Source organism: Lipomyces tetrasporus (genome assembly GCF_029532465.1).
Source record: "Lipomyces tetrasporus strain NRRL Y-64009 chromosome Unknown POJ06scaffold_4, whole genome shotgun sequence".
NCBI classification, from domain to species: domain Eukaryota; kingdom Fungi; phylum Ascomycota; class Lipomycetes; order Lipomycetales; family Lipomycetaceae; genus Lipomyces; species Lipomyces tetrasporus.
Genome location: NW_026611599.1, coordinates 462,631 through 483,175, shown reverse-complemented (window position 1 = coordinate 483,175; position 20,545 = coordinate 462,631). Strand labels below are relative to the sequence as shown.

The 20,545-nt window shown below is 47.1% G+C and overlaps 8 protein-coding genes across 8 annotated transcripts; 6 read left to right on the top strand and 2 right to left on the bottom strand.

Moving 5' to 3' along the window:
• Positions 1-10: 10 nt before the first annotated feature.
• Positions 11-3,358, bottom strand: POJ06DRAFT_274780 (uncharacterized protein). The gene is made up of 3 exons (XM_056189630.1): positions 2,916-3,358; positions 2,140-2,864; positions 11-2,088 (listed from the first exon to the last, which is right to left on the bottom strand). The coding sequence occupies exons 1-3, from the start codon at positions 3,264-3,266 to the stop codon at positions 48-50; spliced, it is 3,117 nt and encodes a 1,038-aa protein (XP_056044462.1). The 5' UTR covers positions 3,267-3,358; the 3' UTR covers positions 11-47.
• A 179-nt stretch (positions 3,359-3,537) lies between these two features.
• POJ06DRAFT_267179 (RNA polymerase II transcription factor SIII subunit A-domain-containing protein) lies at positions 3,538-4,718 on the top strand (the record flags this gene model as incomplete). Its single annotated transcript, XM_056189215.1, has 3 exons — positions 3,538-3,873; positions 3,928-3,951; positions 4,008-4,718. The coding sequence occupies 3 exons, from the start codon at positions 3,538-3,540 to the stop codon at positions 4,716-4,718; spliced, it is 1,071 nt and encodes a 356-aa protein (XP_056044461.1).
• Positions 4,719-4,951: 233 nt separating this feature from the next.
• POJ06DRAFT_86326 (uncharacterized protein) lies at positions 4,952-6,518 on the bottom strand. Its single transcript, XM_056191668.1, has one exon. The coding sequence runs from the start codon at positions 6,022-6,024 to the stop codon at positions 5,185-5,187; it is 840 nt and encodes a 279-aa protein (XP_056044460.1). The 5' UTR covers positions 6,025-6,518; the 3' UTR covers positions 4,952-5,184.
• A 780-nt stretch (positions 6,519-7,298) lies between these two features.
• On the top strand, positions 7,299-8,138 carry POJ06DRAFT_188040 (uncharacterized protein; the record flags this gene model as incomplete). The annotated part of the gene is made up of 2 exons (XM_056184784.1): positions 7,299-7,621; positions 7,679-8,138. Coding segments are annotated over 2 exons (783 nt in total), but the record flags the coding sequence as incomplete, so codon positions are not given.
• Positions 8,139-9,978: 1,840 nt separating this feature from the next.
• POJ06DRAFT_300405 (uncharacterized protein) lies at positions 9,979-10,731 on the top strand (the record flags this gene model as incomplete). The annotated part of the gene is made up of 4 exons (XM_056190712.1): positions 9,979-9,993; positions 10,068-10,136; positions 10,199-10,263; positions 10,301-10,731. 4 exons carry the CDS (start codon positions 9,979-9,981, stop codon positions 10,632-10,634), a joined length of 483 nt encoding a protein of 160 aa, XP_056044458.1. The 3' UTR covers positions 10,635-10,731.
• Positions 10,732-11,877: 1,146 nt separating this feature from the next.
• POJ06DRAFT_195857 (MFS general substrate transporter) lies at positions 11,878-12,726 on the top strand (the record flags this gene model as incomplete). The annotated part of the gene is made up of 2 exons (XM_056185004.1): positions 11,878-12,345; positions 12,400-12,726. Coding segments are annotated over 2 exons (795 nt in total), but the record flags the coding sequence as incomplete, so codon positions are not given.
• A 651-nt stretch (positions 12,727-13,377) lies between these two features.
• POJ06DRAFT_86295 (uncharacterized protein) lies at positions 13,378-15,590 on the top strand. Its single transcript, XM_056191667.1, has 3 exons — positions 13,378-13,720; positions 13,774-13,908; positions 13,959-15,590. Exons 1-3 carry the CDS (start codon positions 13,625-13,627, stop codon positions 15,387-15,389), a joined length of 1,662 nt encoding a protein of 553 aa, XP_056044456.1. The 5' UTR covers positions 13,378-13,624; the 3' UTR covers positions 15,390-15,590.
• A 1,160-nt stretch (positions 15,591-16,750) lies between these two features.
• POJ06DRAFT_274773 (uncharacterized protein) lies at positions 16,751-18,736 on the top strand (the record flags this gene model as incomplete). Its single annotated transcript, XM_056189629.1, has 4 exons — positions 16,751-17,180; positions 17,329-17,613; positions 17,660-18,246; positions 18,299-18,736. Exons 1-4 carry the CDS (start codon positions 16,943-16,945, stop codon positions 18,734-18,736), a joined length of 1,548 nt encoding a protein of 515 aa, XP_056044455.1. The 5' UTR covers positions 16,751-16,942.
• Between the last annotated feature and the right edge of the window lie 1,809 nt (positions 18,737-20,545).

Genomic DNA, 20,545 nt, shown 5'->3' with positions numbered 1-20,545 from the left:
CAAAGCTTAAATGAGAACACAAAACTTCGAAAACACCTCCAAAATTATCAATGAAATTGGATATTATAAAGCCCCCTTTCCGCGGCTGCAATAGAGACTGCTTTCTGCAAACTGTCAATAATATCGACCCATTCAATCAACACGTCTTGACTCCCTTCGAACGTATCATCCGTAGACTTCTCCCGTAACACGTTCTCCACTTGAAAACCCACCCACTTTACAAGTTCTACCGCCTTACTTAGATTTACTTCCTCCGTAATTACTCGAGACAAGTATTTCTCAAGGAGATGGACGTCATCCATATGAGGACCTTGCATTTCTGAGACTGAAGACAATAACCATGTCTGTAACAAATTTCTCAAATCGTCAATTTGATTTTTTCCTTGAAAGGTGGGTATGGAATGCTGTAATTCGATAATACTCGAAGGCTCAAACTCCTCCTTCTGTTTTGCGGCTGAAGATTTCCGTAGATGATGCTGTCGCTCTTCGAGAATCTCGTTGAGAATGTCTTCGGGCAGTTCTTTGAGAATGTCCTCGTCAACATTTAGTGCCCATCTGCCATTGTCGACAGAGTTCAATTTCTCGTAATTTGGTAGATTGGAGTCATGTCGAGGTCGGCGAATCGTATTCAGACTCCCAGTTTTTGAAGAGCTCTGCCTTTTGATTGTGCTTGCAAATTTCAACCTTTTCGCACCTAGACTTCCTGCATTCTTGACCGGACTACGAAATGCGGTCGTACTCTCTCGGTACTGCTCCTGAATCTCTTTCACAATCTCAGGTGGCAATTCAGATAGCACATCTGGATCAATGCTAGACTGGGACGGAATTTCAAATGTAGATTGAGGCTCCTCTTTCAACTTTTGCTTGAGGTTGTTGTCCATGCAAATTTCAGAGCCATTCATTTGAACACCCTCCGAAGGATCTCGCTGAACTTCCTCGCCCGTACGTGTAGGAAAACAATCGTGAGTAGCAGGAGTAGATGGCCGTTTCGGGGGAACAGATCGCAGCATAGTGGACCTGGTTTCCAACGGCAAATTTCTTTCCTCGCTAAGCTCACCTTCCAGATCGGCGTCTAGTTTATCTTTCGCAACTTCAATATCCGTACCTTTAGGCCTGCTTTTCATTTGAAAAAGAGTAGTCTGCTTAGCATCTTCACCATGTGCCGGCACCAATTTCGTCATTTGCAAGCCGAGTCCTCGAATATCCCCCACTCCAATCTGAAGTTTCCCGAGGAGCAATATCGCAATCCTACTAATATCGTCCGCGTCGGATGTAGGAGAGGCCGTACTGTACGACCTGCTGAACGCGTCACATTCTCCACAGCCGAGATATTTGGTAGGCTCTAGAGGTGCATTTTCCGCGCGCTTGTAGACCTTCAGTGTCAAGCTTTTACCGATCATGCTCAGATTTAAAAGCCGATTCGATAGCTCACAAGCCAATGATCCAAGAAACGTGTCAACTTGTTCTTTCGTTTCAAAGCGCACGCCCCAATTTACCTCTGCACTGACGCTTTTTCTCATTGAAACCTCACCGACTCGGCGAAAATCTTTGCCCTCGGCATATGAACAAAGTTTATCTCCTGTCTTCACGCCTACGATACCTTGCAGTGTTGATTTTGGCACATCGAGGATGTCGCCTACTTTGTCGATATTGAACCTCTCATTTAGTTGCGCACCGATGCTATATCCAATTCCGGGAAGATCTTCCACCTTCAATGCACTGATCAACTGCACCACCTCTATCGGGCGAACGCGATACTGACCAGCGGGCTTAGCCCATTTCGTAGCAATCTTCGATTGCAGTATATTGCCACCGATGCCAACACTAACATGGCACTGCGTGAGTTCAAATACTCTATCGCGGATTGACTGTGCAAGCTCGAGAGATTTCGCTTGGATTTCATCGTCGTTTGGGGACCAACAGAGGGATGTGACGTCGAGTAGTGCCTCGTCTATCGACACGGCTTCGATTTTGTCGGCACCAATGCTGGTCAATACGTTGTACATATGGCCAGAGGCTTGTTCATAAGCATCGAATTCATACGGAAGGGTTATTAGCTCGGGGCATAATTCCTTTGCACGTCTCATCCTGGTTATTTAATCAGCAAATATCTCTGTGCATATTTTGGCCCTCACTTACCACATGCCATTCCGCACTCCAAATTCTCGCGCAACATAGTTGCAGCTTGCCACTTCCGAATTCTGATTTCCTCCATGGCCAACAGAAACTGGCTTGTCTGCATATTGCGGTTGACCTCTTACTGCTATAGACGCAAAGAAGCAATCAAAATCAACATGAAATATAACGTGAGAATTTGGTGGGAATTCCAGGGGACGTTTCGACGCCAGTGTGGACGAAGCCGATATCAGATTTTGAATCTTAAGCTTCAAACTTGCCTTCCACGTACTTAGATGATGCAATCGCGATTGCCCATAGTATGTCTTCAGAAAATCTGGATTCAAGACTGTGGAATTCCGAGTATTTGGATTGGCAAGCAGAGCCGCGTTGTGCTCTTCGGGCGAAGTAAACTTTTCTGGTGACTTGGAAGATATTACGAGAGGCGACCATATCCTCGATGGCATAGAGGCCGCATTCTGCTCTAGATAGCTCGAGGGCGAGCCGGTTGGAGGCGTACACGGTTGTGCTACTGGCGAGCCAGGGCAGGAGGGGTCTGGCGACTGACTTGATAGCCCATGTTCCTGTCTGCTAACCACTGAAGCAATACTGAGACGTCTTTGAGACTCTGAGGGCTGTATAACCCGATAATCATGCCACGGGAGTAGCTTTCCAGCTTCAATACTCTGGATAATCCACTCCGGTTTAACGACCCTGTATCGAGCAAACTCGACCATCTTCTTTGGAGTCTGTATTTAGGTTAGGGCAGCGTCATAACTGACGTGGGTACAAATACTCACCAAAGATGAGGCAATTATATGTGTAACAGCCGTCTTACCATCCATATACTGACTAAAGACGCCACCGTAGATTACTACGAGCCTGTGTATCTCTCCTATGCTAGGTTTGGTATACCCATTGACATGAACTATGCATCCCTTGAATATCAATGGCCTCTCGCTCCCACCGTCAGACTTTCGTGTATGTGCGTCTAGATTCTGGAGCTTGATCTTCTTGTTGCGAAAGTACTCACCAAACCCCCCAAACTCAGAACCTGCGTATTCCGCGCCTTCTTCATTGTCGAAGGTATGATTCGCAAGAGCCGCGGCACGTTTTGGATCAGCTAGTGGTGGTGGGTGATGAGATGGCATCCATTAACACTTAGTTCTGATACTTGGCAGTTAAGGTATGTAAAATTTTCAACCAGGACAGCATTGAATGCATGATGTGCTGATAAATGAACGGGAAGACTATTATGTTCCCGCCAACTGAGCTGTGTGACGTCAAGCCTAACCCTTTGATCTAACCCTCCGCTATTAACTCCTGGTTAGAAGCGTCTCCTAAATTTCATCCAGCTGTATAGAACTCCGCAACTGCATTTGCTTTTAAAGCTTGGGGAGCTGCTTTATGTATAAATGTGACATGCCAGAAACTATGGGGAACGAAGATAAGCCTGTATCACAGGATGACAAGGATGAGCCAGAGGAGTCAACGACAACGATTGGCGAACTCAGTTCAGCCGAGATAGAAGCCCTGCTGAACGTTAAACCTGGCCGTATCGAGCAAGAGAGGCCGATGCCGCTGTTCCAGATATGCCTACAAACATGCATGTTTCATGCTAATCGTCAGTTGTCACCTCTAGGGAACGAAGAGTATGTCACTAACCGATTGGCTACCATATTAGGTATCCTTGACATTGGCGACATTCCGTACGATATCATAAAGCCCGTCCTGAGCAGGATGGGCCCGAGCCAGTTGGTGCGTGATATATAATGAGCCTTTACTTTATGTACATGCTAATGTAGTTATTAGCTGGCTGTTGAGCAGAATAGTCCTGTGAGTATGCTTCTGGACTTCGGATCCTGCTCGCTCTGACACAAATAAACAAACAGCATATCCAGCTGGAATCGGATGAGCTCTGGGAGAGCATCCTACGGCATACATTCAGCGAACAGGAAGTGCAGGAGTTAAAGGTTCGCAGAAAGGGCGACGTTCGACAGCAATACTACAGTCTGCTTGATGCGCGTCGGCAGCGCCTCAAGAAGACGTCTCAAAAGGTTAAGGCGCAGTACGAAGCACTAGAACGAGAAAAAGCACAAAAAAGGATTGTAACGCTGGATATTTTTGAGGATCCTATGGAAGCTCAGAGAAGGAAGAAGCGACTGTTGCAACAGAGCTCTGCGTCGGCGTTAAAGAAGATGAGTGTAGTAAAGCGAGCAAGGATAGAGTCCATGTCTAATCCTATTTTCTCGTCAGACAACACCAAGATTACTTCAACGTCAATGCCGACAATAGAGCCCATGAGTCACGAGGAGGCGGACAGAAGGAGACAGGAGAGGCTGAACCAAAGAATTTCGGAGAAGCAGAAGCATCCGAAAAGCTGCGACATATCTAGCGTCGCAGTTACACTTCCAACTTCTCACATATCCCCAAAAGTTCCGATGAAATTCCCGGCGCAGACTGGACAGGCACAACCACAATTGTCGTTCTTCAATGGCTTGTCATCTCATAAGTCGAAACTACAGACGCAGCCAACGACGCGTGACGCTCGACAAGTCGCGTCTCCATTACTGCCATCAAAACGGGTTCATAAAAGGCCATAGATTGGTTGCAGCGTATTAGATGGTGATATCTGGAGTTTGGGTTGGCCACATTTGGAGTTTGGGGTCAAAAAAAGGGAAGTCCTGTTGCTACTATGTAGTAGCGTACTTTCGATAGTACGATGTACTACTTCTAAGATGTCGTAGTAATGTTTATCTTATTACATTCTCGAGGATGTTTAACGTTGACCGTCACACCTTGATCACATTTCTCACGATAAAATATTACAAACGTGAGTGATCACATATTAGGTAATATTCGCACAAGTACGCGTGTTCAGTTTTCAAACGGCGGCAAAGATATGAACAGAAGATAATCAATCGCTCTTTCAATGATTTCAATAATTTCGCATTACTATCAACGCCGCAAAGAATCATTAGACATTATTGATGGTTGTACGACAATTACCATATCCAAAAAATCATATAAAGTTTAAGTCATGAGTATCATCGCTATAAGTCCAGCATTTTAAGCCTTGGTGACACCTTCAGGGATGGTAACTCCAAGCTCAGCAAAGTCTACCCGGCGGGTCAAGTATAACACGGCAGAGTTAAGTAATGGCAAAGCCATAATATCTAAAACACCGTAGAAGACTCCCTCGGAGGTGGGTGAGATAGCGTTGGCCCCTTCAGAAAGGGCCCAAGAAATGGCGTACAAGAGATAAATGAGACCGACGGAACCGACCACAACGCGGAAGTATGCGGTCAGCTTTTCGTATGCAGTCGCAGAATGCAATGTCTGGATAGACTGGACGGCGACGTACGCGAGATTGTACAACACGAGCAAGAAAGCAGCGACTGCAAAAGTGAAGTAACCCCATTTGTAGCTCGAAGGGACAAGCGCGCCGATGAGCCCGCCAACAACGTAGATCTCTTGCATACCGGCCATAAACAAGACGGTGGGCCAAGAGAGACCGGCAAGGAAAGCCATGTTAATGATAAGCAGTGGCGAAGTAAGGAACCACCCGATATAGCGAGCATAGAAGACTTGTCGGATCCCACCATCTTGGTAGTGTGAAAACTCAGTCTGGACACCTGTCCAGCCTAGGTTAGACGCCAACGAGAAGTAAGCAACAGCGGAAAACAAGGTAGCAGCAATTGATGTGTAGTGGAAGAAGCGCTCCTTGCGAGGGACAAAGTACGCAGCCACGACATAGGCTAGTGCTGTGACGGACATGATACTGAAGACTGTCCAGTACCAGTTGGAGCCGTCGGTGACAAGATGAATTGTAGTCCCGAAGTTTGGATTAACATCAAGCGCCTCGTTACCGCCACGCTCGAGAAGCATATTCATGGTTGCTGGGGGCATGAAGAATAACGTACTTGGTTTGACTGCGGAATGGAAACGACTGGTGGTAATGATTGATGCAGACACAAACAGAGAAGACAGAACGAGCAGCTTTATATATTAGACAAAACCGGAATAATACTTGCACAACGGGAAACTACTTCCGTGACCAACAATGAGATCGCGATCATGGAAGCCACGGGAACGACGGCCGACGGCAACGGTGATGGCGAGGCGGCAATGGAGCTCACGGATATGACGTCGAGCGATGAGTTCAAGACCTGTTCCACTGACCACTCGGCATTAATTCAAGGCAAAGCAGGCAGCGGGGACTGTCGGAAACCGTATGAGTTCACGCGCTTTGCCACATGTCTCTCAGTCGTCCGCGACTCCTCCGAAGGCCAGGAACTGTTGCTAGATGTGATTACAAAAAGCACGGAACAGTCACATGGTGCCTGGTACCTTGCTGAGTGTGATAAACCATAATTGTTGGTATAAATCACACTGAACCAGATTATTAGCAAGCAATTCGGTCCGCTCGATTCCTCCACAGTCCTACGCTGCTTGCGGACCGTACGGTTGGTGCTTATGACGTCATGTTTGCCCCTGAATTAACTACATCACGAGCCCATCCTGGCGGGCCAGTTCTCGGCAAACTGACTTGACTTGGATGACCTGTTCCTGCGCTCGCCCATGCAAACGCTGGTCGGCTTTCTCGGATGTGTAAGATTGTCGATTGCAGCGACGGTGACCTGCTCTCGAATGTTCGACCGACAGAATCTGCTTACGCTAATAATTAGTTGTGCCATACGCTCCGCCGGACTTGATCGGATTCTAGCTGCTGACTCGTCAGGCCACCGCGAGCACCAGCCGATGACGTCAAACAACTGAGCAGGTTAGCGAGGTCGGTCACACTGACAATGCGTCGTTGCTTACTGACTGCTGCTCATTCACGCTGCATAGCCGTGCCGTTCCTGTCCGTGGTTCAGCTACGGCCGGATGTGGCGGGACAGCTAATGCATCATGCATTAGCCACTGCGGCGCTGACTCCAGGAAATGTGTGGCGCATTCCAGAACTTGCCATAATCAATCTATACAGCAATCGGCACTTCATCAGCCGCAGCCTGTGGCGTACCTAGTGCACCCCCCCTGAGTTTAGCCCATCCTCAATACACAGTCCAATTTATCTATATAATAACGCTCTCCGTCCGCACCATGCTGACCCGATTATTCTTCTCGTTGACTATTGACTGTACTCCACAATTCACTATTTTCTCAAGCCTCACAACAAAGGAATGTCTTCCACGTTACTATCTCGCGGCAACGAGGCCGTCACCATCAATCCTGTCGCTTCCGGCGTCACCATCCGCCTGACAGATCATGGCAGTAATTGGTACTGGACTGCCTTCTGTATCTTCTCTGTTACAGCTCTTGCCTATGTTGTCTCGGCGGCTTTCGTTCCCCGCAAGGAGCGTATCTTCCATTATTTTAGTATCGGGGCTGCTTTCTTTGCAGCTTTGACCTATTTCACCATGGCGTCGAATCTCGGTAGTACCGGTATTCAGACAGAGTTCTCCCACTATATGGGTGGCGGGGTACGCCAAATCTTCTACGCAAGGTGAGTTCGCTCTTTATACGCCCGCAACACGTTTGACCAATCGGCTAACAATACTAGATACGTGGGATGGTTCTTGGTTTCCCCGTTGATCCTCACCAATGTCTTGCTGTTTTCTGGCGTCGCTTGGCCGACTATTCTCTTCACTCTTGGTGCCCAGGAAATCTATGTTGTCTCTGTCTTGATTGGGGCACTCGTGCCATCAACATATAAGTGGGGATACTTCACCTTCGGCGTAGTCGCCTGGTTCCTGGTCATGTACCACCTTGTTTTTGTTGCACGCACGGCTGCCAAGGAACTGGGCTCAGATGTCCACAAGCACTTCCTCGTGATGCTTTGCGGTATCTCGTTCATTTGGACTTTGTACCCGATCTCTTGGGGTCTCTCGGAGGGTGGTAACGTCATCGCTCCGGACTCCGAAGCTGCATTCTACGGTGTTCTCGATGTTATCACCTTGCCAATTCTCTGCTCTTATTTTGTCTACGCCAGCAGAAAGATCTCGGTCGAACGTCTTGGGCTTGCATTTGAGCGCGGATTCAAGCACCCAATCGCCTCGACTTTACCTTTCACTGAGAAGCAGGCTGCCCTAGAGTCTCCTGAGACGGCAGCCGGGGAACGTCACTCCGCTGAGACCGCTGTCAACAACGAAACGGCTGCTGTCTAAATGTTCTCAATTGTTTGATTTATCATTTCGCAATTAACGACTGATGATATTACTCTCTGGTGGGAGTCATGGGGTTCCTAATTTCGGATATGGTCGCGCTGGACAGGGCGACTCTAATGTGTAATATTTACTCGATTAATAATTAATAGCACTATGTAATGAATTGTATGGCTCAGTAGCAGTAATTGGAATTCATCTTAATTCGCAGTTATCATTTATATATTTGACTTAGTTGTATAGGCCTGATTCCGATTCCGCGAAGATTCACAACTTGCTACCGTAGTAACAAGCGGGTGTGAGTGCCGTGCCAATTATATCTTTCACCTAGTGACTTAACGTCAGCACAACACTTTACCCCTACTAGCTATATATATCACGATTCGATAATTTATCATATGCTACAAATATATTATTGCTCTTTATGCTGAGATCCATCTGAATGTCCTTAATGTAATCATCAAACAGACGTGTCGACCGAATCCAAAGGCATTTTTTTCGTCGGCGGGAGTGCTCGCCAATTCTCCGCAAATCAAAAATCTTTAAGTTTCTTTCGCGTTCTTCTGTACGTTGGCGAGTAAACCGTCTATCAATTATCTGCAACTTGTCATTTCGTTGCCGTAACCCGTAAGCCCACGCCGAGAATACTAGTGGCTCTAGGGTTGTCCACGTATAATGAATAACTACGAATATTCGTATGGTGCATTTCGTTTAGTTGCTGGATTCTTACGTAATCATTTCAAAAATTTGATAAATCCTAACCCTGGCCATACCTCAGGATATTGGATTAATCTCCAAGGGATTGAAAAATTGTAGAATACGCGTCGTTCAGTTGTTCATTGACGCGTCATGATTGGCTAAATTAAAGTCTGACTCTTGGCAAAATTACAAATAATATTGGTCATTCTTATTCGACGCTCCCAATCTTGTTCGTTGCGAATAAACGGAAATTCTGCGAATACGAATAACGAATGGAATGAGGAAAAATTTTATTCGTTTACACCCCTATAGTGGCTTAACACCAGTCTCTGTTGGACATCCGTCCAAGGAGAGCTCAGGGCTGGAAGGAAAGACTGCGAGGGTCGCGATTTAATTTAGGGAAGTCAAATTGGGAATGCAATGCGACGGCGAACTTCCCGAACACGCAATAACCTTGACTCTATTCTTGCTAGTTTTGGTGTCAAAACTTTAAGGAAACTTTAAGTAAAACCTGCTGAACCCCTACCCTAGAGTACTACCCGTTGTAGTTCGCAGTAACCGAAGTAGGTTTGCAACCATTCCACAATAGTTCTAGCGGAAATCCAGTTGTCCGTGAGATTCTTTAGATCCCCTTGCCCTAACATTCTTTCTGCCTTATGTTTGTGCAGCTGGCAAGAAAATTACCCTTACCCTTGACTTGACATCTGCCGGGTACTTGTGAACGGTACCGTATCAGCAGTACACTATTCCGCATATAGTCTAGTCTCAACTCTCCTCTTTGACGCATACATACCCTTGCCCTTGTTTACAAATTCTCGCATGGCGCGTTTTATGTTTACATTCTTCGCAGCCCATCACAACCGCTGCTCATTTTTCTTCACCCTCCCCAACCGCTCATCAATTTTCTTCATTGCCCACGACCATCTACTCAGTTTCGCTCTCTTACAACACTAAATACTTCTATTATTCCACCGCTTCAATCCACTTAGACGATTGCACAATGGACGAGCTTCAAGTAAGAGTTGTAGACTCTAAGTACTGTCAAAAGTGTGCAGCATGTCGCACGCAAGTTGTTGTGACACGCTTCAGGAGCTTCAGCAAATGTACTCCGGCATGAGTGGCCGCGGTTTCAAGACCTGCAAAAAGTGTCGTGACAGAGTGCGTCGAGGAATAATTTTGATAGTTCGGGAGTAGGAATGGCTGCTAATAAGTTGTGGCAGAAAGCGTCGAAGAAGGAAGGGGGCAACGTTGAACACGGATACGAGCTTTATTGCGTGCTCACCGAGTACGACATAGTATCTCTTTCTACTGGACACGCGCAGTCTCCATGACGAAGGCAAGAGGGGACGCAGACTGACGCAGTGGTTCACGGCATTGCGAAATGCAGGCTTGGATGCGGTTCAGAAGTCAGAGCTTCATGACACATTGTTGCCGAAGGTTGTCTGCGACAAGAACAGCGCGCCGGCGAGTCTCGTGTACGAGTCTTATGAAGAAATTCATGCATCGTCGATTAGAGAGATGCTTGAATACTGCAGATCAATTGGCCAGCCGAGACTCTTCCGTTATTTCTGGGCCAACTGGTACAGGCCAAGTTTTGGCAATGTTGGCTCTCGGTGGGAAATCGCCTCTCTCTGTGGCAGGTATGTTGAAAATTGAGGGTGTCGTGGTGACAGCTAAATGGTGTGGGTCATGTGACCCTACGAAATAATAAAACTCCTTACCGATTGCACCAAAAGAACCGCGTGTAAATAATGAGATGTCTTCGAGCCGTACGCCGTGTGGCTTTGCCCAGGAAATTTTCTCTCCCGCTTTTTGCCATGAATACCGAGTGGCGCTTCTCGTCGGCATTCAGATATCGGAGATCAAGATACAGCAGTCTCCGGTTTCTTAGTCTAATCTCATCTTTCCGTAGCAGTATTTACTAGAACCGAAGCATTCTTGACGCTCTCATCCTATCCTTTATGCTACCGAGAATCCCGCGCGCGAAGCAGAATGAAAACGTCGTTCTCCCTCTCCCGACTGACCTGTTGCCCAAACAGGCATATCAAACAACCGCCTTCCTCAACTTAGGAGACGTAGACGTCATATTATAACATTGGAACTGGAGGAGCGCAGCTGTGCAAGCACAGAGGACGAGCTAACCCCAGTTCGGCTGGCATCGGACTTAATGTCCGCGGTTATTGGCGGGTAGACGGAGCCAAGGCCAGAGGAGGAATCCGACAATTCACCGGCCCGATCCGAGAGCCAAACTCACAACTAAAGATGCTGTTGGCACCGAGCAGGATACGCTGAGTAATTACGTTTGTTTTAAATGTATCCGGGGTTTATCGAATTTCCCACTGGAGATTGTTTCCCACGAAACTCGCTTTCGGAACTAACCAGGATTCTCGCTCGTTGTGCTTAAATCCGTTGGTCTTTCTCTGCGCATCTTGCTCATACGTGGGCATCGAGACCGGATATATCGTTCACGCTTCATCCCCAAAAGTGATGGGAGAACATCTACCACGACGACGACTATAGACACGCAGTAATAACATAGGCAACAGAATGCAATCATACTTGCAATATCGATACCTTCGAAGTTCCATTCACAGGTTGATCGGTTCCGACCGCGAGAAACACGCTGTGGACGAAGACTTTTCCTCGTCCAGAGATTCTCCCGCCCCTGACGCTGTTTCCAATCCACCTGGTTCTGATCTCGAAAAAGAGCACACCACCCCTATACTATCATGTGCAAAAGTGCTCGAGAAACCAGATTCTTGCTGCACGAGCCCGTCGGAGCAGATATTTATTGTCAGCTGGGACGGTCCAAATGACCCTGCCAATCCCAAAAACTTCAGCATAGCTCGGAAGATGATGACCACACTCATTGTTGGTGCCATTGCACTAGTTGTCCGGTCCTTTAATTCTACAATGGAAGGCGCAAGAAATCCGAAAACTCACCTCCGACGAACGATACAAAGCCGAGTTAGAGGTTACTCATCGTACGTTGTCAATGCGCATGAAAGTTGCCTTGACCAGACCGTTTGTTATGGCGACAGAGCCGATTGTTATTCTGATGACCCTATACATTACGGTGTTGTACATTGTGCTGTTCACCTTCCTGGATGGATATACTTTCATTTTTAAGGACGTCTATGGGATATCGCAGGGTCTCACAAACGTCTGTTTTCTTGGTATTTATATTGGCACATGTCTGCCTGCACTTCTGATATATCCTATTTATCGCATTACGGAAAAGGATTTGGCAAAAGTGCGTGCTGCAGGACGACAGAACTTGGATCCCGAAGTGCGTTTATGGTTCGGAATGCTTGGAGGATCGATATCAATTCCTGTATCGTTATTTTGGATGGGATGGACCGATTATGTACGTACCATGAATGGGAATTTTTCTTGGATCACTTCGCTAACTGCTGAATAGCCATCGGTCAGTATCTGGTCACCTCTAATTGCTTCCGCGCTCTTTGGCTACGGCGTGCTCTGCGTTTTCCTCATGGTTTACATGTACGTGATCGATTCCTATGAGATCTATGCCGCATCCGCCCTCACCCTTGTCACTTTCGTGCGGTACCTAATAGCTGGTGTTATGACTGTCGTCGGTATCCCGTTCTATAGGAACATGGGATCGCATTGGACTTTGACTATCATGGCTTGCATCAGTGCCTTGTTAGTGCCACTTCCATTCGTGTTCTATAAATGGGGTCCTACAATCAGAAGTTACAGTAAGCATGCGGCGGTCAAAGTTTGATCGAAGGTTTGGATTTTAGAGATGCATATAGTGTTAATGCCTAACTGGCGTGGGGGACTTATTCCTGGAGGGACTTGAGTTTATTTGTACATATCTGACTACTAGACCTTATCGCTCAAGTGATAGTTATCTATTGCGTGTCCATGTATGTTATTTCTTTCAATATTCCCGCAAACTCAGATGGGGAGATATCCATGTGTTGGGTCAAGGTGCGAGTCCTCAAACACCGCCCGTTATACGGTCAAAGTTTGTCTTAATACTTTGTGCATTTTGGGATTGTCTCAGTTTAATGCTTCCTAATTCGACTGCACCGAGACCGCAGACATCCACTTCGAGCGATTACACTTGGGATAATCCCGTCGCGCAGGTTATTGTAATTCGGCTGAGAATTTTACGAGCGTTGCGTCTGGCGGCAAACAACATAATTTCAAATGCTTAAACCACACCCATACGAATGTCTAAAGACAAGAAAACGAAAACGACAGAACAAAGAATAGCAGTATCTTAGTAAGCGTGACCGTTAACGTATGTATGGGTTTGAAGAGGTCGACTAACAATTGTACTCAGCTAATACAATTTGGTAGAGCATGACGCTGTTACGTAATACACGTGCGGCCGATAGGAATCTAAAGTGGTTGTGATTGAGAACCCTTATGGAGTGCCTGGTTTTGTAGCGCAGGTTCGCTTTCCTTCATATGACCACAATTCTTCGCGTTTTAAAAATCGTCGTTCAGAATTTGCGGTGAATGTCTTTGGTACATCTTGCCCGATGTGTCGTTCATCGGTCATAAAGTAATAAGTTTAAGGAACTGTGACTGAGGACAAAGAACTACTCCTATTTAGAATCTCCCATTCCTGGTAATGATACCTAGACGGATGAGCCGTGGTAGTAATTTCTATGTCGATGGAGGTATCCAAAACGGGTATTGCGGATGTGCCAGGGACAGATCTGGACCTGGCCTCTTTGAACACGGAAATCGACCGTTTGGGTGAGGTATCATACGTACGCTGTATCACTTATAGCGACGGTTATAACATGATTGCTAGGATATTCATATGTCTGAGAGGGCCACATTGTCTTTGCTGCAAAAGCGTGCACGATGTTACGAGAAGCTCGGCAAATTTCAATTGGCGTTTGAAGATGCACGTCTGATTACGTTGCTTGATTCCAAGAATCCGGAAGTAAGCGTTGTCCTCCACTCTATTGCGTCAGTCGCTAATTCTTTGAGTAGGCATTTTTGTATGCAGGAGAGATTACTCAGAAGTTGCTTCACAAGCCAACCTCATCGCCAGAACCGACTTCCAAATCCCACAATTTTGTTCGTGTATTTCCCACGGAGATCATCCTGCAGATATTCAGATATCTCTCCTTCCCCGAGACCGCACGGTTACAACTAGTATGTAAATCATGGCGTACATTTATCGAAGACGCATCCAGCCTGTGGACTGTCCTGGACTTTCGACGATGTCGCGGCCCTGCAATAGCAGATTGTGTCCTTAAAAATTGTATCAAACGCGGTAAGGGCAAAGTCACACAGATTTCAATCGGTTATCCTCCAGACCGCGATTTTCGTGACAACGAGTGTCTCTCCAGGAACGGCACGCTGTTAAATGCACTATTCAAGATGACATCGGATTTAAAGTACGCGAGATTACTACCCAGTTTGCATACCCTGCATCTAGAATGCTACACAATGCTGTTCGCGTCCAAGGCGGCTTATTTTGACGAAATGTATGGGTTCTTGGAACGATTACAAGAAGTCACAATCGAAATAGTTAATCTCTCGGGGCTGCTAGATATTCTGGACTTAGGGGCGGTAAACAGTCTCCGCAGTATCCGCGCGGTTTATTCGCTGTGCAATCTGACAGCTGAAGAACGCACGATCGAATTCTTGAAAGGGTCGAATCCATTCCGGAAGTTCTCTCTTCCGAAGCTAGAAGCAATTTCACTGAACGGCTATCAATGGAAAGACATGACCCTTTCACCAGTTGAGAGACATGAGAAGGCGTCCTTTGTTCGCCATCCAAGAGGCAATATCACGATTGATCAAGTCTCGCTTGTGAGATTTCTATCCATGGCAGGGAATCTAGAGCTCTTTGAATGTTCGAACGTTGCAATTCAAATTGGCCATGGCGACGTTCCACTTGACTTCCGGCGGAACTTAAACTTGCGGGAAGTGTGCATGCGGTGGACTCGAATTCGGCACTTGCCAGTCCTGCCTGCGTCAGTTACAAAGTTAACGATCTCGGATTCGACTGTAGGAGATCCTCGTGCTCCTTTGCCCACGGCTGAAGTAATTATGCAATATGACAGTTTGCATAAAGACTCCCATGTCAGTGAACTAGATCTATCAGGCACACTTGATGCGCAGCGGAATATTTTCTGTGCTTTGTCGGCGGATATGTTTCGCCAACAGGGTGTACTTCTTGAAGCGATTCTTGTGACTTACAGAGCAGATCAGTGGTTGCGATCTCTTGACCTGTCTGTGTGTGATGGACTGTCATTCACAGACCTGAACCCCAGAGATGATGCTACAGAGAGAATTACGTTTACATGTACGATCTTGGAACGTTTAAGGCTGATTGGGAATAAAACGATAACAGATAACACGATTCACAAGCTTCGGCAGGAGTTGGACCATTTGATGGTTGTGGAGTTGTAGCACATTGGGATTTTCTGACTTCCTTTGACGTGTCCGGTTCAAATGTGTGAGTTCGCATGGTGCCTGCTAGTGTCAATTGCGGTTCTGCAGTCCTTGTCATCATCTATATGCTAATATTAGATATCCAATGTTCATATAATGCTGAATGTCATTTTTCTCAGGTACGTGTCTCTTTATGTGGGCCCACCTTGTCTCAAACCCCGCCACGTCGACACGATGTAACTGCCAGCCAGCGATATAAGTATCACAAGCTAAAACAGTATCCGGAAGAGAAAGCTAGTTTCCTTGTAACGCTAGATGTTGACTACACATCGAAATTCTAACAGTACCATCTCTAACATCTAGTACCGAACTGGTAATTGTGTTCGTGACTTTGCAGTGCTTTCATCTCAGGTATATCTCTTAAGTAGTGTCAGGAACAAAAAGGAGTGCAATGATCTTGCTCATCAGTGTTGCATGATCACAACAAATCAAATTGACATCGATTGAACTTCTACGACATGCTTGATCACCAAATCCGTGACGTAGAGAATTTCTCATGCAGTTGTAATGGCGCACCGACAAGATCATATTGCTGGAGGCTGCAACTGCCCGGCTGCAATATAGTGAGAAGCGAAGTCTCCAAGCTCCCATTAATTAGTACCAAGAAGGTCTAATATGCCTCCTACTTCGAGCCTGACAGATACTTGACAGTCCAGTAGGTAGGTAATTCGTAAGCGGGGAAACGAGGGCAGCCTAGCGCGTCATCAGTGTAGGACGGTGTAGGACGGCAGTGTTAAGCTGCGGCGCGGATATACTGACCATACTACTCAGGAGCCGACATCACAATTCATCTCAGAACACATGAAGCTCAACTAACTACTTAGTCCATAAAACATGTAGAAATTATGCGACAAACTAATGATCCCGACCTTATTTTCCTCGTCATTATGTAAGTCGAGTCATGTCAATTCTGTCAACGCTTTAGTGACGGTTGTTTGCGATTTGCGGCTCCTTATGACTGCAAATTGAGATTATGTCGCCTGTGTAGCCTGCAGCTGGTGTGGCATTCAACACTGTGCAGAAGCGTCTAAGAGCTTTGATGGCCGGGTCTGGAGTAAGACGCGTTCTTATGATACTGTAACACCAGAATGCACCCTGAACCCGTGATTTGCAGCCGAACCCAGATATGGGAAACAGGCGTTTGTTGAATCGTAACTGATCCTCTGACGCCGGCAGCCCTTAATTCATTGCCTCTCGGTGTGCACTGTCATGCACTTGGTGTCATGCGCTTGGCTGGGCTCACCACTTGAGCCGCACACTCTTCGTATTGCGTTTCTTGATTCGATGGCGGCCGAACCGAGACGTGACGGCGGCGCGCACGGAACACGGAACTGCAATCTCAGCTGAACAAATCACTCAATCTCGAACTACGCGTAACACGAATTCACCTGTCGCCAGACCGCGGGCTATTTCTGTTATCTGTGCCTGTCGTCTGATTATATATATCCGCGCCTGTCCCCACTGCTGCTGTTCCCGCTGATTTTCTACTTCCTCAGGGCAAGGTTCTCGAGATGAAGTCGTCTCAGTGCCTCGCGTCAGACACACTCGTACGCACGACTACCGGTGTCAAACGTGTCGGAGATGTCCAACCTGACGATTATCTCTATGATGCGGGAAATCGTCCATCACTTTGCCTTGGTGTTGCGCCACCTGCTACCGGTCAGTTGAAGGAGATCATGTATACGGAGTTCGATTCCCGTGCAACGTCCTCTTTCACCTGCACTCCGGATCATCGACTTACTCTGACCGGTACACGACCTTGCATCTCAAGAAATCTGTCTCCTGGTTTACTCGCTGTGACCGACAACTGCCGGTAAAGGAAGCCTGCGATCTCCACCTGGACATTTTGAGTGACTACTTCTATCAAGATCTTGTGCATGGTGATAACCATCTACAGCCGGCTGCCGTTTATACGCGTACATCGAGACGGTCCTCGACCAGCGCTATCATCCTGGTCACCAGGACAAATATTCTAAATATATCGACGACTATCTTGTGCTCGCGCATGCTCCTGGTCTGGTCAGAGAGGCCAGAGAGGCCATCTATGACTCTATGGATAGCTACTTGGAGCAACTTTCTACACGCAGAGCCGAAGCCGAGGAGGTTGATTCTACGGATGAGGTGTTCGAGGACGTCGGTTCTACAGATGACGTGTTTGACATCGACGAGTGGTATGTGCTTTGTCTTTCGAGCCTTGACGCTGCCTCGTCCTGCTAACTCTTTCTCAGGGGATCCTAATGTGCTCCCAGCCGAGTACTCCTTCCCAGAGAAGCCTTTTGTGGAGTTAGACCTTCCGAGCTCCCAGTCTACTCATTCATATGTCCCATCATCGCAGCCGCCTCCGCCTGACGACGAGCCTCGCTCGAATTCACCGTTGTCTGACTCTTCGTCAATGTATCCGGATATTGCGCATGCGGATCGTTCTGCGGCTGTCCGAGAGTCTCTTGATAGTATTAACTGTGATTGTGGTGGGCTTCGGAAGGTGCTTCGCCGTTTCAAGACCGAAGAGCAGGCAGAGCTAGCGCTCAAAATTTTGCAAAGCGATCTTCATCATTTGATTGATCCTCTGACTGTCACCGATGGCGAAGAAGTCTCCATGACAGTCGAGGAGTATGAGCGACTCTGCTGCGAGATCGTCAAAGGCAAATACTTGAAGGTCTATCGTGTTCCGCTTGCCCTTGATCCATCCGCCGTATCCGCATATCCGCAAGCTCTGCCCGGTGATCCATACTTTTTGGGACTGTGGCTCGGTGATGGCACGGTTAATACTACGGCAATTACGGCCGCGGCTTCGGACCGCGAGACTCGTGCCTTGGTTGGAATCTTACGTTTACCGACTCGATAGCTCGAGGCCACCACATGATAAGCTCTACTTGGCAGAAAACTTGGACACGCCGGCTGGCACAGAGCTTAGAAACGAGTATGTAACGAACAGTGATGTCTTCCAGTACAGGATCGTGTGCTCGCAAGCACGACGGTACGCCCGGAACCCTGTTCGGGATGGTCTTCGCGAACTCGGCCTCCTCCACGACAAAAGCGGCGGTATTCCTTCTAAATATATGGAAGCTGATGAAGACACGCGTCTGGCCGTTATTGCTGGCCCGATCGACAGTGATGGTAGTTATCGCAAGTCACACAACACATACCAATTCTCCCAGAGCACCGAAGGCCACAAACAGATTGTATATGATCTAAAGAAGTTGGCGAACAGTCGTGGCATCTCGGTCACAGGTGTTAATCTAGAGATGAGAAGGCCTGGGTTTGGAGTCGAGGCTTACGCCTACTTATATCGTCTATCTTGGTAAGGGTGCAGAAAAATTCCAGAAGCATCTGCTCCTACCTCGCAAGAAAATGAATCTGGAACACACCTATAAATCCCATGATGCCCGCCCTTTCACAGTCTCCGACGCACCAGCTGGTGAATATAGAGCAATCGAAGCCAGGGGAGGCCAATTCCAGCTCGCCACGCCTTGTCGTCTATGACTGCCATCTAAGAAGCTAAAAGTTGGATTTGCGCACTACACATATTGCTAACATCTACCTTTGCAATGAAGTTAGTGATAATAGATAATCGTGATGAGCTTCGTCGCGTCTCATTGTTTCTGTTGTTTGATGATCGCTGGGATGGAGGACAAAATCGTTGGCGCGCTGTCTAAAAACTCCATATTCAAACTGTATTCATACTTGGTGTCCCTTGCGGTGCACTACGTAGATGTTTGCAGGGGGGAGGACTTACGGAGACTAACTAACCAAATAGCTGTTCTGCCGAAATCACTTTCTAGGAATAACTCGTCTAACGTACGTCACTGTTGAAATATCAACTATATACTCAATAGAGTAATATAGTGCACAAAAGGAAAGTAACCCTCTGCAGAGACCGGAGTATAACTCGGCACAGCAAAAGACAGATCTGACGATCGAAGCTTTGCTGATAGCATGTGGCTAAACCTTGAACAGACTAGTGGGAAAGCACGAGTTAGGCCTTTGAAGCCTATTGAGCGTTAACTCGGAACTACACTTGAGCCGCACCATCGTAAGAAAGGCGATGGCCTTACAAACAATGACCGAGACAATTCTGCAGAACGATGGGATATTACAGTTACCATCCGGGTCTCATGATAATGTGCTCTTGGACATGAGACTCCATCTTTCTTCTGACTGACATCAGCAAGAGTCTGATGATTGATCATCGTTACCCGATACATTGCTTGGTAACATCACCTGCTGATTTAATTGAAAATCACTACTAGTTAAAGATCAGCAGTTACGACATGAATTGTCAATGATCAATCATCGGCGACGTTCAGATTTGGGTCACAGAAAGGCTATTTCCCAGAGTGCGAATTCTTGTATATTTAAAGACCTCTTAATTCCCTTGGGACCGGATGATCAAGAAGTAAGATCAACGGATCACCACAACACCCTTATTGTTGTTCACTTCCACTTGTTCATATAAAATTTATCACATCGCAAAACTTCACCACCGAATGAGACACACCACCGAGTGAGACACCTGATCATCATTATCTGACCATAATCCTTGTAAACACAACCATCACTTCTATCAAATCGATTCAAATCACTCAAGATCCTCTTCCTCGGGCCCTCTTACCCCAATTTCACAACGCGAGTTATGGGCCCGGCTGGCCGCATGTGCCACATCGCCGTTCCTTTGGCGCAGTCGTCATGCGCTGACGCCCATGATCTTGCGGTTCTTGCTCTCCGGCCTGCATCTTCTCTCTGGACCTGTAGCACTTGTCCTTGCTGTAGAGTAAGGCTTCCTCCTTTACGGATTCGGGCTTTTTTTGCCTTTCGGCGTTTGCTTAATGCCTCATTCGCTGCTCGAAGTGATGCAACTTGATGCATCATTCCTTTCGCCCCTTTCGCAAACTGGTCGATAGCTGCGTAAATCGAGGTTGGCGAGCTATTTTGATGATTGAAATACGAGTTTTAACATATTCAGTTTGCGAGGTTGCTTCGATCGGGTTGTTCGGGGTCTTCGGAACCAAGGTGCTGGTTGATCAAGAGGCACTTCAGGAGGTGTTGTTGGGCCCAACTTGATATCTAATTTAGATATCACGCTCTATGGATCAAAAAGGACGAGACCTGCGCCC